This window comes from Cydia pomonella, chromosome 4, assembly GCF_033807575.1.
Source record: "Cydia pomonella isolate Wapato2018A chromosome 4, ilCydPomo1, whole genome shotgun sequence".
Lineage (NCBI taxonomy): Eukaryota > Metazoa > Arthropoda > Insecta > Lepidoptera > Tortricidae > Cydia > Cydia pomonella.
Genome location: NC_084706.1, coordinates 7,333,232 through 7,350,035, shown reverse-complemented (window position 1 = coordinate 7,350,035; position 16,804 = coordinate 7,333,232). Strand labels below are relative to the sequence as shown.

The 16,804-nt window shown below is 38.8% G+C and overlaps 1 protein-coding gene across 2 annotated transcripts in view; it reads left to right on the top strand.

Annotated features, from left to right (window-relative positions):
* Positions 1 to 16,804, top strand: part of LOC133516962 (uncharacterized) — a 69,720-nt gene that overhangs the window by 31,139 nt on the left and 21,777 nt on the right. For both annotated transcript variants that reach the window (XM_061850036.1, XM_061850035.1), the window contains exons 3-9: positions 4,463 to 4,571; positions 5,481 to 5,505; positions 6,221 to 6,376; positions 8,609 to 8,753; positions 9,105 to 9,328; positions 11,178 to 11,670; positions 12,811 to 13,008. In XM_061850036.1, the coding sequence (XP_061706020.1) occupies positions 4,463 to 4,571; positions 5,481 to 5,505; positions 6,221 to 6,376; positions 8,609 to 8,753; positions 9,105 to 9,328; positions 11,178 to 11,670; positions 12,811 to 13,008 (1,350 nt within the window). The remainder of the gene's footprint in view (positions 1 to 4,462; positions 4,572 to 5,480; positions 5,506 to 6,220; positions 6,377 to 8,608; positions 8,754 to 9,104; positions 9,329 to 11,177; positions 11,671 to 12,810; positions 13,009 to 16,804) is intronic.

Sequence of the window (16,804 nt, the reverse complement as noted above, 5' to 3'; positions counted from 1 at the left end):
CGACAATGCAACGACCAGGCAGTTGATGATTTTAAACAAACTGGGTACTAATAATTTAACTAAGTAATAGTGTTTTAGAATTTGGCTTGGCCTTCAAACGCCATAACATAGTATGCAAAGTAAAAGATGACTCGCCTTGGGCTCAATGCCTAGCCAGACAGACATCAACAAGAGAAACATAAATAACTACCCTAATCTTCATTTGAATGTCGGAAACCGCTCACTCGCTGAGAGCTATATATAAACAATCGACCATGGCAGTTATGCAGGCGTGCATAGGCTACACAGACTGCTTACCATCAGGCGGACCGTACCTTGTTTGCCACCGACGTAGTATAAAAAAAATGCTAACTTCAAAACTATGACCATTAGAAGTAGAACTAGCCCTTGTTCTCGTGAAGCGGACCCCATACACGTCCGATGCGTGAGTCATTTCAATTACAACTTACTGTTTACTTTCCCCACTCTGTTCTTCCATTTGCGGCATTTGAATAATGTAATTTAAACTGATAATAGTATGGTTGCTTTTACGATTGCATTACTAGAGAAGATAAGAGGATACAAAGGCAAATAGTAGATTCCTATTTACTACTCGGTGACTTTCTACAAGTGCAGGCTTGCGTGCGAGTCTTTCAGTTCATCTAAGTAACACTTACGACTATTGTGTAACATTCGCTAAAATAGAAAAGCGTTAAATGCTGTCCTTCGTTTAGTCAACAAGCTAAAAATGTTGTTCAATCAGATGCGAAAAAGGTTATGTAAGCAGTCATTACTCAATGTGATTGTACTAGTATGTTTTATGGGCATGAGAGATATTAATTTAATTTTGTACTTTGTAACACCGATATAATCAAATATGTAGCTTTTAATATAAAAGGAGTTCGGAAATAAGTTAGTAATGTTAGTATTCAATTTAGAAAGCGTACTATCTGCCTCGGTGTGACAATTTTGTCAAAGTTATATGATCAAATTGTTCACCTAATCATTTACATTTCACATTACTTACATTGATACACAGAAAATAATGACATGTTAGGTAGGCTGTTTTTATTAGGTATTACCTAATAAAAACAGTTATAACTAACAGAGTTTTAATTTCAGTTTATAATGTATTAAATGTTAATTATAGCCATATAAGTATGTGTGTAATATACCAGTATGTGTACTCGTGAATGAGCAGAATGAGTCATCTACATACTCGTAGTTTCAGCAATTGACGAAGAGAACGAATGCAATAAACTACGGTTTTAACAAAACCTTGTTATCGCAGCGTGAGTCACTCGCATCGGCAGGTGATTGTTACCTGCATGGAACAATCAAACTGTTACACGAGTATACACAGCTGTCACCTATAGATGAAACTTACACACGCCGTGATCAGTCCTTCAGCAACAGATCAAAATAAAATTAATAATTAACAGGATATTTCACGCCCATGATTTAATCCGTCAAATCGACCTTTCGGACACGGTCATTTCGGTTCATTTCCTTGAGTATGCGTGAAAATTCTAGCTTCTATAAAGGTATGATATAATTACCACGCCAGCACGCCACTGTTATAATGAAAGTAAATAGAGGGCCCGGCGAAGACGAGTCTGGTGGTCCTCGAGTGACTCGCAAAAAAGCCGAATTTTAACGAAAGTCTGATCGAAAGTTGTCCGATATGTGGGGCACGGGGCGACCTGTCCGGCTTCTTTTACCGCGGCCGAGACAAACGTGAAGAAAGTGCTGTTCGTCACAACGCAGGCGCGAGTCGAGACGCGTGTGCAGCATGCGTGCACCGTGACGTCACTTTCAACAACTGCTTAAACAATCCCATTAATAAATACCACAACGAAAACTATTTCAACAAAAATTATTTTGAAGCGATAACAGTTCGATTTGAAGGTAAATATCAGCCTTCAACGGTAACAGTTTCGCAAGCCGCTAGAAGTAGGTACTGGAGTGAAACCAACCGGTCTGTGGAAAGAAATTAATGACCGGTACCTACCTTACTATAATCCCTTTGAGAAAACTGTCGATCACTGACGAACGAGGAAAGTAGGCCACGCTATGCATGTTTTCGAACGCCGTGACGTGCAAAAGTGAGAATAGTGACGCTGTAAAGAGTATTCAAAAACAATTTCATCCGTTTTAAAAACACAAGTTCTTATTATTGAATTTATTTTGTACTAACTTCTGTCGCGACTTCGTCTGCGTAGAACCTAAGGCTTTTCTTGAACCTATAAAACTATATCTATACCGAGTTTAACCCTTTACCAGGCCCCCGAAGAACCAGCGTGTCTTAATACGTACTTTATATTCTGTTGCAACCGTATTGAACGCCTTGTAAAAAATGTTTATGAATGAACTGTTATCCCATCGCCTGTCTACGTAATGAACTGTCATACTAGATTTTGTCTATTATATTCTTGATCAGGCCAAGGGATATATTCCACCCACATCTTATATCGGTTATAATAGTCAAGGTTTAACTCCAAATCTCCTACGAAACATTATATCAATCACTGAAAAAAAATCACTTACTTACGTGAGTTTTTATGACATGACAAGACAATTTACCGGGCCATGGGAAATATAGCTCCCACGCAGTTAAACTCTAATAAGGCCATGGGATAATGTCAACCCACATCCTAATTCTGGTCATACATAATAATGCATGAATATTTAGCAATGTTTCCGATTACATTAGCTTTCAACACTCAAAATCTACAAAATATCAAAAAATTGTTCGACCTATGTACTTCTGTTTCATAGAAATTATGAAAAGTGATCGAATTTCTCCGTAGTTTACTGAAATTAGCGTTCAAGTGAATTTAAACGGCTGCCAAAGATATATTACGCAATTTAGAAGCGTGTTGTGAATGAAGTTAAAACCTGACTACGGTAACAGACGTAAAAACAAAGTTACATTTATAATATTAACTAGTAGGAATAGATAATTAGGACGTTCTACTAGTCACTGATTTTAGTTTTGCTATAGGTAAGTAGCTACACTTAGCCACAAATGCTGACCTACCACCTGCCTACCTATACCATTAGATACGCTTAGCAAATCTCAGACCACTCTAAAATAATAAAAAAAGCCAATTCCACATTTCGACGAGATTGCTTTTCGATAGGTTGGCTTGTAGCAAGCGAAGTGCGAACTGCCTCTGTGTTGCAACTGCGGCCCAACTAATAACTTTATGCTCCATTGTTATTTCGACATCTGAGAAATACATTATTTATATTATTCTGGTACAACAGGGGGCCTTTGAGCATTTGCGTTTTCGACTGGCTTGATTTATTTAATAGTACCTACCACAGGAATGCGGATTTGATAGTTAATCGTGCTGATTAATTACAATTCGATACATCTATGATTTCAAGTTTTAGCGTTCATAAAGTCAAGTGCGAGTCATACACGCGCTCCCAAGGGTTCTGTTCTGTGTTATGTTCGACGATTTTTTTTCATAGCATTTTTAGGGTTCCGTAGCCAAAATGGCAAAAACAGATCCGTCCGTCTCATCATCATCATAACATTGTCGGTATATCACAGCCATTGTACTCAAAAGCTATGAGCTATATTTTAATGAAATGTGTCCGCGGCCGTCAAGACGTCTCACTTTGTCGCTTGCCATAAGGACGCCTTATCAGGTAATTCGTGTAAAGATACAAGCAAATCTCGTCCTGTGCCGTGGTCACAAATTTGAAACATAAGTACTTAGGTGTATTTTTAGAGCTGCTCCTTAGTTTTAAAATTAAAAAAGTAATATATATTTTTACATACATGTACGGAATGTCCCCCCGGACATTCACAAAATAATTTGAAAGGTCCTTATCATAGCTAGCCTTTACATCCCTGCATGAGCGCCGGGGTGTTCAAGGCAATGCCGGGAGGTTTTGAAAACATTGCCTTGAACACTGTTAAAATTTTAAGCCTCCAGGTTTTGTAACATAGGACTATTGGGATTCTAATTTCCCAATTATATTTTACTGTTTAAAGCTTGCTCCGATTTTACTCTGCTCTGCTATGCACTTTAAAATGAATAAATAGATAAAATAATAATAATTTTATATCAATTATATCTCTGTTTACATTTTTTTTCTGACAGTAAATAACAATTGCTAGGTAACGACGGCGGCGATTTCTATTAATTGGATCCAGACAACCTACTTTTGCGTAAAGTTCACTTACCGTTATGCAAACTACGTCACCAGATGTGACTATAAAATTGATACAATTTAAAGGCAAGAATACAATATTAAGCAGATATCGCGAAAAAAAATTTACTTTCTCATCGTAAATTTCAAGGTCAAACAGCCAAAATGTATGAAACAGCCAATTTTATTCTCGCGATTTTGGGGTTAGTCCCAGACTAGTAGTTGCCCAGTACGACCTATATATTCACCCCATAAATTATTGCAGGTGATTAAATAAACAGCCTGTATAAACTCTGTGTGTATTCCGTGTCCACAGGTGGGCGACCAACTGGTGAGCGTGAACGGATACCGAGTGGACGACGCCGTGCACGGCGAGCTGGTCCACTACCTCGCGTCACAGTCACGCCTCAAGATCAAAGTCAGACGTGAGTCCCTTCACTACTTTCCCTTCGGACCTACCGCAGATCACAGTAGTGATGCAATCAATGATGTTGTGGATTCTTTAAAAAATAATTGGGCTATGAACAGTTAGCTACTCTGTATTCTATTGACTCCGCTTACTATCAAGTGGCACACAGTGGGCTGAAGTTAGGCTCCCATGGACATAGAAACCAAAGTTGTTATTTTCATTTTTTTTTATTCAAATAGGTTTTGCCTAGCATTGTTATGGTAACTCTTGAATCCAAATTGTTCCAAATTCAAAAGTTAACATAATGATGCTAGGCATGTGCGTTTGTTCGTTATAATTATGAACTAAATTATACTTATGTAATCCTCCTTGATTTATGTATCTTCATAGGTACGTTACACATGCGATGATATAAAATGGATAACATTCACTTTGTAACTCATCAATAATCAGTTTACGCTCGAACGACACACGGCTTTTTGCAAGCATATCTATTGATCAAACATTGTTAGGAGATAATGATAAATGTAGCTCGCTAAACGGCATTAATTGTTACGCAACTGACACCCAACTCTATTATTTTTTAGTAACAATGAAGGTACAAATACCAATATGCTAATTAACCAAATTTCTCAGCCGTTACGCCATCTCGGAGGCGGGTGTGATTCTGGCACCAATTTTTGTTTGTAAATGAATCGTGAAAGTGCGTGGGTAAATTCAGCGCCCAAACCGCTTCGGATTACGCAAATTTCCAGTTTTGTTTAAAGTCTAGACGTAGACCACATTCCAACCATTTTTTATCAGATACCCTACTTTTATAAAGTCGTTACTCGTATCTTGCCACACACTACACCCCTTGCTTGTTTTGTTTTATCTGGTCAAGCGGTTTTGATAAATATTAATGTGACTTTGTTGTTTTTTACAGATGTGGGAATGCTGCCAATAAAAGAGTAAGTGTCTGATTACTTAATCAAGTGCACATATTATTACTAATTTTTTTTATTATTATTATTATTATATATATGTATTTCGCACTCGATTGCGAAATTCTAATCGTTAGCATTGATTTTTTTTTCTATTACTCAAAGTAAATCATAAATCACTTAGGCCAATCAAATTAGATAAAAAATCGTTTGAGGAATTAATTTCCAGGCAAGCTAGAAATCGTTTAAATACCTTCATTTGCTCCTAAAGAATATGTGTAATTAGAATTTGCGCAAAAAAGGTCACGGCAAATATTGTAACAATTATAAATCATATACGATTATTTACATTATTTTCCTTTTATAAGTTTAGTATTAATTACTGATTTTTAAAAACCGTTTTTCAATAAAAAAACATGTCAAGTTTGTTTACCTTTTTTCTAATGCTAAGAAAATCGAACTATAGAAGGAACCATCCATCAATTATAATGGCACTACCAGCAAGGTTTGGTGGACCACTTTTCCGTCGGACGTACCGTTTTCAAGCTACAGGAAAAAACTGATAAACAAATAATTATTTTTGGGGCCAAATGAAGATATTAAAACGATTTCCAGCTCGCTGGAAATTCATTCTTCGAAAATATAAATTTTAATTGGCCTAACTTTTGTGTTTTCTCATAATTAGAATAATTATAAAATATACCCAACTTGAATAGGTTTACATGGTTTTCATCTGTCCCAGCAAAGCCCACGAATCGCTCTCGTGGCAGTACGTGTCAGACCGCGCGTCGCTGGGCTCCGACGTGTCGTCGTCGCCGACACTGTGCCACGACACGGAGCGCATGGCCGACCTGCGACTGTCCATCCTGGTTCCGCCTAGGGCCAAACTGGGTTGCGGGTGAGACACAATACACGCTACGTATTTTATCGGTCCTGGAGGCCTAACTAAGATGGCAATTATACATCGACAAACGCTGAACGAAACTGACATAATGATAACAGATGCTACGATAAATCACCTGATACATAGGGTCAAGGCGGGAACAGTACCTCAGTCGCCCAATTATCGCTATACATTGTAGCACCCTTAAGGGGCCCGCTGATTGACAGTCCGCCGGACGATATCGGCCTGTCAGTTGTTCGGAACTGTCAACTTTTTGTTCTAACTGACAGGCCGATCCCGTCCGGCGGACTGTTAATCAGTGGCCCCCTTTACGTGTTAGAATAACCATTGCTCGTCCATTTGAATTTAGTCGATTTCTGATAGTTTGTTGTATTAGCAGGACAGCAAATAGCCTCTCTTATGTTGGAATTAGGTGGAGTGAGCCACTGTACCCGGCTATTTATTTTCGAGTCACTGTTCCCTCCTTGACATACATTATTTAAATATAAATTGTTGTTTTCTATCAGCGATTGTCATCTTGTCTACGGTCACGGCCCCTAGTAATACCCAAGTGTCGCTTTCGTGGTAGTACTTGTCAGTCAGATCGCGCGGGGCTGGATTCCGACATATCGTCGTCGCCGACCCTCTGCTACGACATGAAGCGCATGGCCGACCTGCGACTGTCCGCTCAGGACCAATCGGGGTTGCGGGTAAGACAATCGCTACGTAGGTACTATTTTAATTCAGTCATTGTCATGGAAGTACATGTCAGAACGCTTGTAAAGCGGCTCCATACATACAGTTAACAGTTTCTTATTTTTTTACCTGCAACGTACCCTACAGTCAACAAAGTTATTAACCATCAGTGCCAGGGGACCCGTGCCAAAATGCCGGGACAACGCAGCACCCTTATCCCAAAAACTTCGAAGAAGCATAGTAATTACTTTTTCTCAAACTTGCAATGAAATGTTGACAAGACTTACCTACTTCAAATTAGGTCCGGAAATACTACATATTTGGTGCGATGAACGAAGATGATATGTAAAGGAATTTCATACAGACTTACACACCTAGGCATGTAAAGCAAACTTCTTTTGTTTTTAATCGTCAAATTATGGCACGTCTTGGCATTTAACCATAAAAAAGCTATAAGCGAAATTCTGCCAAAAAAAAGAAAAAAAAGCGAAATGGTGTGCGTCGTAGCGCCAAAAGAATCACATTTTCGTTCCCTTTCAATACCCCACGCACTGAATAACCCATCACATTAGGACATGAAACAATCATCATCATCATCACCATATTTTTATTATTATTTCATTGCAAGTTTGAGGAAAGCACTATACAAATCTCGGTGAGAAACGGGGTGGCCAGCCGCGTATCCCTAGCCGACCTCGCTACGCTCGGCCGTCTATATCTACTTGGCCTGCAACTCTTCGTTTCCCGGCCTCTATAGTAATATACTATTGATTTGAACTTTACAGTACTCATATAATTCATATGTACCTAAATATTGCTGAAAAATAGATGGTCTCTATTTACCTGTGATACAGTAAGAAAGTGTTCTACCTAGGTTAGTTCAAATGATCTACTCATGAGGCCTTTAATATCTTGACAGATGATTTATGCAACGTTTGTATGCGAGGGACAAAGTGTCTCGAGGCTGTGTAAGCCAGTGCGGGACCGGCATTTGCGACCGCATTTGGTGGCAGATTGTCGGCAACGCCAGCAACTTTAGGTGGATTGTGCCTCTTTGCGCGTTTTCGGGCACGGTCTTGGAACCATGCGTTGTCATGAATTTCGCGACCCTTCGCGATGGTACCCCTCCGTCTATCGCGATCTGACGCGAGCTCCTCCCAAGTGACCCTATCTGACATCGATCTGAGCGACCATGTCGCGGTTCACGCAGTCCTTAAAAGGCAGCAAGGGACGTCTAATGCGACTCCTTTGAAATGCTATCTGGCTGAACATGATCTACCTAGGCAAAAGAGTGCTATCCATACCTTGCACATGCTTAAGCCACCGCAAGCGCCTCTGTTTCAGCAGGGCATTGGTGCTAGAAAAGGTGCTGTGCAATTTCCAGGACTCGTTAGTGACCCTGTCCTTCCGTGTGATGTTCAGGATACTCCGAAGCCAACGCATGACCTAACCTGGAATTACTTACACATGTTTGTATGCATGTTCGCCTCTATTTTACTTTTTTAATCTTTTTTGTCATAATTCATTGTAAACATTGTTATTTATGTGCAGGATCTGCAAGGGGCCCGAGTGGAAGCCTGGCATCTTCGTGCAGTTCGTGCGGGAGAACGGCATCGCGCGAGAGGCGGGCTTGAGGCCGGGGGACCAGATACTGGCGTGCAATGGACAGGATTTTGCCAACGTTTCTTTTAATGATGTAAGTTGCAATTAGTTATACAGGTAAATAAATGAGTAGTAGCAGCATCATGTAATATGAATTCCGGTTAGGATACTTGAACCCGACTAATGGGTTCAAGTATGATTTCTGGGTTGAAACCTATTTTTACCCGTCTACGTTTAGGTTTATGCTGAGGCTATACTTTTAGCTATGTATATACGGCCTACAAGAGTTGTTTATTACTTTGTTTTATATTTAGCATTTTCATGAATATTGATTACTGTTATCATGTATGTATGTTTGTGTGATTGTACCGTAGAGATCTCTTTTACACAATTATTGGGCAACCTAAAATACCTTCATGTCTAAAATGCATCTCACTTTTTTCAGGCTATATCAGCCATGAAAGCATCGGGCCGCCTGGAACTGCTTATACGCGAAGGTGCCGGCACTGAGCTGGTGTCCCCGGAAAGTTCCGGCTACAACAGTTCAGCCTCATCAGCCGCAGGGGAGCGGAGTCCCGCGCCGGTCGCTCACGTCCCCCTGGCTCCTCCGGCGGCGTTGAGAAGGCGGCTCGCCAGTGTGGCGGAAGAGGCTGCTGATCGCGCTGATAGGTCAGTACACAATACAAACATATTCATACTCCTACGACCATGCTACTGGGCTACCCCAGCGCCAAAGCGTTTAAATGGCGCTGTTCTCGCAAGATGCGTTGGATAAGTGTGGCGCTGACGGAGGAGGCTGCTGATCGAGCTTGGTGAGTATAAACACGACCGCAGCCCCGCGTCGGTCACACTTGAAATGACATGACCTTCAAATTCTCTCAAAGCTTAGTCAAGGTATTAAATAATGACACGGACATGAACAGCGTTGCGAAAGACGCTGCACTAGCAGAAAATAATTACATAAATACCCAAACAGAGTTCTGTGTTAATGAGTGTGTATGTACGTACTGCGTACCCGTGTGCATAAAGAACAATAATCATCGTCATCATCCTAGCGTTGTCCTGACATTTTGCCACGGGTCACTTGGAGATTCTGGGATCCCCTCGTCAACCTTATACCAAAATTGGCACAGAGCCGTGATCTGGTACTGGTAGGACCAGCGCATGGTACATAGTAAACATTATATATAGGTACAATATTTTTCAATCAATCAAGCAATCAATTTATTTATTTATAGACAACAATGGTCCACACAACCCATCTAAACCCCTTGCTGGTTATGCACGTCTCAGTTCTATTTTTGTAGACGTTAAATATGTATAATATACAGAAATAAAGTAGGGATAATATGAGTTGGAAAAAAGTAAATATTGTAAACTTACAAGTAAATAATTATTGGGTGTCATTTAATCGATCTGCAAAATATTCCTATTTTGATGAACAACAATATATATTTGGTCAGCCAAATAGCCATAAGTTCACAATTAATGTCATACTGAGCTGATCTAAATTTATTTGGTTGGCAAATTAATTATTTGATCGGCAGTAAGCGATCCACCATTAATCAAATTTTGATAAGCAATCAGTGGGTAAGCAGATTATTTCATTTTGGATTACAATTTAGCTAATCTGCAAAAATTGTTTACCTGAAAAATCAGTTGATTAGCAAATGTCTAACCAACCTAACTTACCCCCTTTGCTAATCAGCTGATTATTTTGGTCATCATTTGATTACTAACTAGCTACAGCTAGCTCTTTGTTGTAGAGGGTGTATTCAAGGGTAAAAATTTACAATATAGACCGTATGGTGAGGGGTGAGGGGGCCGGGACGCAACTGCGGCGGGGTAAAGCTATTGGATCTGGGTAGCTCCGGCGCTGTGGAAGAGCAGCCCTTCCGCCCTCGCGTGACGAAGCACCCGAGCGAGGGCTACCCTCCCTCCGAGCCTCCGTTTTCGCAATTGCTCTCTAGGGGTAGGAGAGACAAGACCACATGGCTAGTGGGGTGCTCTATTCGGTTTTAGATGACCTTGGGTAGGTAACCTTGAGATTTTGGTGGTGGTGAGATCTTGTCACATGGGCTGATTTCGTACCGCCAGCAAATCAAACGTTAGCCATCTTATTATATCAGATAACCATTCCTTTAATATGTATACGTGAATTAAACTGCTTAGAGACATGTTTTTTCTACCAACTAATTTTATAATCTTGCTGACCAAATAATAATTTTGCAGCTCAAGTATTTATTAAGCAGATAAATTATAACAGAAGCAGATTGATATTGATTATAATGTTGACCGTTTGTGAATTATTTGCTGACCAAGAGTTGTAGCTCGATTTTGAGGGTTCCGTAGCCAAATGGCAAAAAAAGTAGATTTATGTCCGTCTGTCTGTCCGATTTTATTTATGCCAGCAAAAAATATTTAATAGCTTTTTTTGCAGATCAGTTTTAAAAACGGCTGCTCATTTAATTACTTCCCATACCTAATTATTTATTTATAAAATGTGTCTTTGTTACAGACTGAATATGAATCGACTGAAGCGTCGGACATGGGATAGTTTAGATTTCGACTGGAAGAACATGGACATTCACAACTTTGACGCACCATCAGACATAGAACCTGATTACGATTGCCCTAGTATACCAAATAACCCCCACACATACGAAAATAAAAGTAATATTAGGAAAAATAATATCAATAAGAAAGAAATAATTAGCAGCCCATCAAATAGAACTATAATTAATTTAACTGAAGACGGTGCCACGATACAATGTAGTTACGACAATCAATCTCCTAGAAAGAGTACATTTTCTGCTAATCAATCGAATAGGGACAATGACAAAAAAACCATAGTGGTCGAGGTGCACCACACGAGCGCTCCGGCTTGTGGCAAACCGCATTGCAACTACCCGCCTCCAATGAAGAAAGACCTAAGCTCCGATACTGCAAGCATTTCTAGTTGCGGGACGCTATCCAGTGCTATCGCGGAAGAGATTCAGAAGCGAAAATTGGTGAGTGTGTTGACCTCTGACTTTAAGGCCATCATAACACCTGGTGCTTGGGAGGAACCACAAAGATTAGCAGTGTAATTTTGATCATATATAAAGATTCAGATATCTACGTAAGATTTTTATTCTTTAAAATAAATTTCACCGTAAATTAATAAAAACTTCACTAGTAAATTATAAGGATTAGCCCTACAAAGAATTTACTTTTAATGTAGAACAGTTAAAGCCAAAGTCATAAGTATGTTTCACTTCTTATCTTAAAGCCCCAAAAAGGTGGATATGTATCATTCTGTATTGTACCTAATATTAATATTTAATAATTCTAATATCTAAATCTAAATAGATATGTATGCTAAGTTTTCTTTGAAAACGTTATATATGTTGCTTGTCAAAACGTTACTTTTATCCAAATATTTCTAGTTGAAAAAAAAAAAACAAAAATAAACATAGGTATCAAAGTAGGCCATCGAATTTAAACTGTCGTGAGTCATAGAGTCTGTGCGGAAAGAGAAGAGTTAGAATGTATTGGTTCCCTTATACTGGCTGCCAGGTTACTCCGCAAAGTGCGCTTCTAATGGAAGCTCACAAACTCGCTCATCTGACCCAGCCTCATTTCCAGCATCGCACGCTCCGCAAGATCCGCTGCCAGTGGAAGGCAAATGCTGAAATTCTTTTTTAATGGAAGTGCACAGTTAATTTCCTCCGGTCCGCTCAGTTCGCTAGCTCCGTTTCCGCTCATTACCCGTTTTTAGTGGAAAGCCCGCATTATACAGGGTGTTGTCCCTATGGGAGAGTAATTTTTTTTCACGATTTCGGTGTTGATCTGGTCCCATAGTAAAATTTGCTCAAAATAACCTCTATATTCATCCCGTAAATTATTGCAGGTGACTAAATAAACATCCTGTATTCCACTATTCTTCTCTTTCTGATAATACGGTTACTTTCGGCACTGTTAGTGCTTGAAAATGGAAACCTATATAGGCTCTCCGAAACATGTTGTGCGTGCTAAAAATAGGTACGTGAGTTAAACTAAACCGTTAGTTTAAGTTATATCAAAAGTTTGTACCTACATATAAAACATTAACCAGTTTGAAATTTTGAATTCTGTTGGAGTGTTATTTTAATTCGTTTTTGTTTTCCTAGAACAAGAAGAACTCGAATCCAGAGAACAGCCTACCTTTCAGTCTTATAAAGAAGGCGAGCTTACCGGTACCTACCGACGACAAGAAGAAGCAGCACGATGCTCTGATGGACGAGTTCAAGAAGGTCCACCGGAAGATGTTCTCGGGGCTGGATCCCGGCGAAGAACTGAAGACTGAAAACAACAATGTTGAAACTTTGGTAAGTTTTTTAAGAAGCTAGTACTGAAGCCACGGGCAGTTCAAAGAACACACAAAAGGTATACAGCAGTTGGTTCTAATAGTTGGTGCATAACTAGGTTAACTGCGGAGTTTCCAGGAGTCCCCGCACTAGGCCTGTACTGTATCGCGGGAGACCACATATACATTTAAATTTCATGCAAGTCAACTAGAAAATAAAGATTCAGATTTATACCGGTTGGAATACATGCAATTTTCACCTTTAGACTACTTAACTATGTCTATCATTTATTACATTATTATTATAACTTTATTTCTACGTTTAGCTTTAAGTTCAGTCATATAATATTTCAGTCTAATTTAGTTAGTTTTATTTATTAATTCAAGTTGTACGTTAATTAAAACATACAAAAATGTGTTTTCTTATGTTAAATTAGCAGTACCTGGGCGACCGAGCTTTGCTCGGTTATAACTATTTATTGTAATATGGTGGTGTATAGATGATAATCTTAACTACATTTTTTTACTCAATTAAACTTGTCTAAAACAATAAAAATTAAAAAATGATATATAAACTTAAACATATAAAAAAAAAACCATAACATTCGTTTTAGCCGTCCGCGTCTTAACCCGCTGGACCAGACGAGCAGTGGCCGGCAATACGAAATTAGCGACCATATTCTGCGTCGAAAGAAAAACGCATGAAAACTCGAAAACACGCGTTTTCCCAAACATAAGACTAATCTAGATCGATTGTATATCACCAAAAACCCCCATATACCAAATTTCAGCGAAATCGTTAGAGCCGTTTCCGAGATCACAGAAATATATTTATATATACAAGAATTACTCGTTTAAAGGTATAAGATATTATACCTAGATCTATCAATGACTTATCTAAGGCGGCTGGTAAATAAGTTACGCGATGATTTTCTAGTAGAAGGTAGCTGAGTTTTGTGACTATAACTAAATTATAAGTATATTACTTTTTACTTAACATAATTAATACAATTAAAAAGTAGCTTCATGCAGTTAAGCCATCAACCAATCCGTAGCTGACCAAGTGACCATAATAACTTCTTATACCGGGTGCCTCAATTGAACAGGTAGACCTATACAACTACCACCAGTTTGACACTGACATATTCGGTGATATTCGCTAGCGTGTGCCGTGTGCGTAATATGTACATGGCACAATTTGTTATTAGAAGAAATGTTGTATCGCATTCTACTAACATGCTTAGTAGAATGGAAAACCCATTACGGAGTTGGCTTATGACTTATGACTATGGCTCCAACTACCGCAAATGCATACTTATTGGTAAATTTACAATACCCTAAAATCAGGTTTATAAGAGGTGGTTTTCCGCTGGAACGAGTGACGCTAAACAGCTGATTAGAACAAAAACCCGTACGCTGTTTGGACCCAAAAGAGAGGTATGGGCACTGTGAATGTCATTTCGCTTTGTGTGAGGCATAGCACAGCGGATGTCATTCTAGATCTAAAGCAGAGCCCAACTGGGGAAGTACCTGCACCTTCCAGAAAACCGCAGCCAAATAACACTAGACCCTACACATAGTGTTGTGTTCCTGCTGGTGAGTAAAGTTGCCAGAGCTCAACGAGGGTGCGGAGTGTTAGGGTCGGCAACGCGTAGTGATGGGTCGCAGGTAAGATACTCGTTACCAGTATTTTTCCATTTGGGAATATTACCAGTAAGTTACGATATTTAAGATATTTGGATAGTTTGTCCCTGCCCCATACAAATTTTATGACGATAAAAACATAAATTGACAAATCGTTCATGCTAAATCGTTTGAAATAAATAGGTAGGGTTAGGTTAGTCTCATACGATACACAATACATTTTCTTGTGAATAAATTCGTAAAATCGTCTGCAATGCATAGTTTAGCACAACAACAATCAGGCCTTGTTCATCTTTACAGATGATTTAAGCAATATCTATGATCTAGCGACAGCGCCGCTCGTGGCTATATAACCACGCCAGAACGGCATAATCGTCCACATTTATGGCAAATAAACTGAGGGTGTGAGGGTCCGCATCGACGCGACGCATCTGTTTTAATGCCCATCTCCGTAACATCGTTCCGCTAACCCGTAATGTTTTTAAACAAACTTCAAAACAAGGAGGAGATTATCATTTCAACCGTATTTTTCTTGTACGTATTTTACCTCAGAACACGGTCATTTCTGAACCGATTTCGAAAACTACTTTTTTGTTTAAAATTACATACTTCCAAATTTATCCCATTTTTCAAATCCAGTTTCCAAAGTAAATAAATAAATAAATAGTTTCCAAACTAAATATATAAATAAATAGTTCCCAAACCACTCAAAATTCAGGAAACTCCTCTAATCTGATATAGATTCAGGACGAGAGGTTGAAACTTGAAACGTAACTTAATAGCGAAACTTTTTCATGCCTGTTTGGTCAGACAAGACAGAAATAAGTCCTTCCAGTCCGGTCCGGTCCAGAATGCTTAAAATTCAAAAAGAAAAATTAAACCTTTACCAAAAATATTATTATCCCTTTTATATTCGCTAGCAACTGTTTGAAGCAATATGTTTGTGACGTTCGTTTTTCTCTTAATAGACAAAGTATTTTTTTTTCCTTCGAGTCAGAGAAGAGTATTACATAATGCATAGGTATTGTAAAAATGCTAGTTGAGGAAACTTCAGCTAATGATTAACTCATATTTTTAGTGGTCATTCTTATTACAGATCAGTAGGGCTAAGATGGTCGGCTCTTTATCATTTGTCACCATGCCTGTCACGTTCTAACAAGTATGTAAGCGTGAAAGTGACGGGCATAGTGTCAAGTGATAAAAATGGAACCATGCTGCAACCGCAGGTTTTATTGCAAATATATAATTTATATATGAATTTCAAAAAAGCTAATCAATATCCATACTTGTTGTCCTGTGGTCCTATCCCTATCTAAAAAGCTTGAACAATAGGTAAGGAACATTTTATGCATTTACGATTTTAATCCCTTCTGAGGGGAATTGAAAATATAAAATTTATGAACTATGGCGAAGAAATTATGAATGGTAAGAGATTAATATCCTCACATTTTATAATTAAAGTCTAAAATCATTGCGCACATCAACTTTTTTGATATTTAAAACGGCTGATAGAAGAAAACATCACAAAGGATTATTGGCTAATAGTCTTATATAATTGTGCGCTTAAAAAATAAGAAGCCCACGTTCCTCCATAATAGCTCGGCATGCCTAATATGCCGTTAATCGTTCCGCGACTGCCCTAGCTATGTGAGGTTACCATACAAGGTACGCTATTAGGCAAGGAATTAGCGGCCTTATTAAATTAATTAATGTTATGTTGGTTTTAATTTCGTCTACATATATTTGAATCGTTGAAAAGTTGCAGCAAATTCAAAGTGATTTGCAACATAGACGCCTACTGCCAACTTTATTCTACGGTAGTACGCTAAATTTGCTTAGTTTATTTTAATTTTTAATGTCCCAGGAGTTATTAGATGTATTAAAACAACAAGGATTTACCTAACGATGGCCTCGTATAAGATTATTTAGTAATAAAATATTTAATTAATTTCTTGCAGAGATTGGTAGGCCAGGCCCAACCGCTTTGGTGGTTTGGGGTAGTTGCCACGTAGGGGAGCGTGGGGCTTGTTTTAACGGGAGTAGGTATTAACAAGCCTCTATAGCTACTACTTACACTACAAAGTACTAACTTCAAGATTATCACTTCGGGCTATGCTAACCAGGGGTGTCGCGAACGTATTGCGAACTAGCTAATATTTGCCAACGTCATGGAG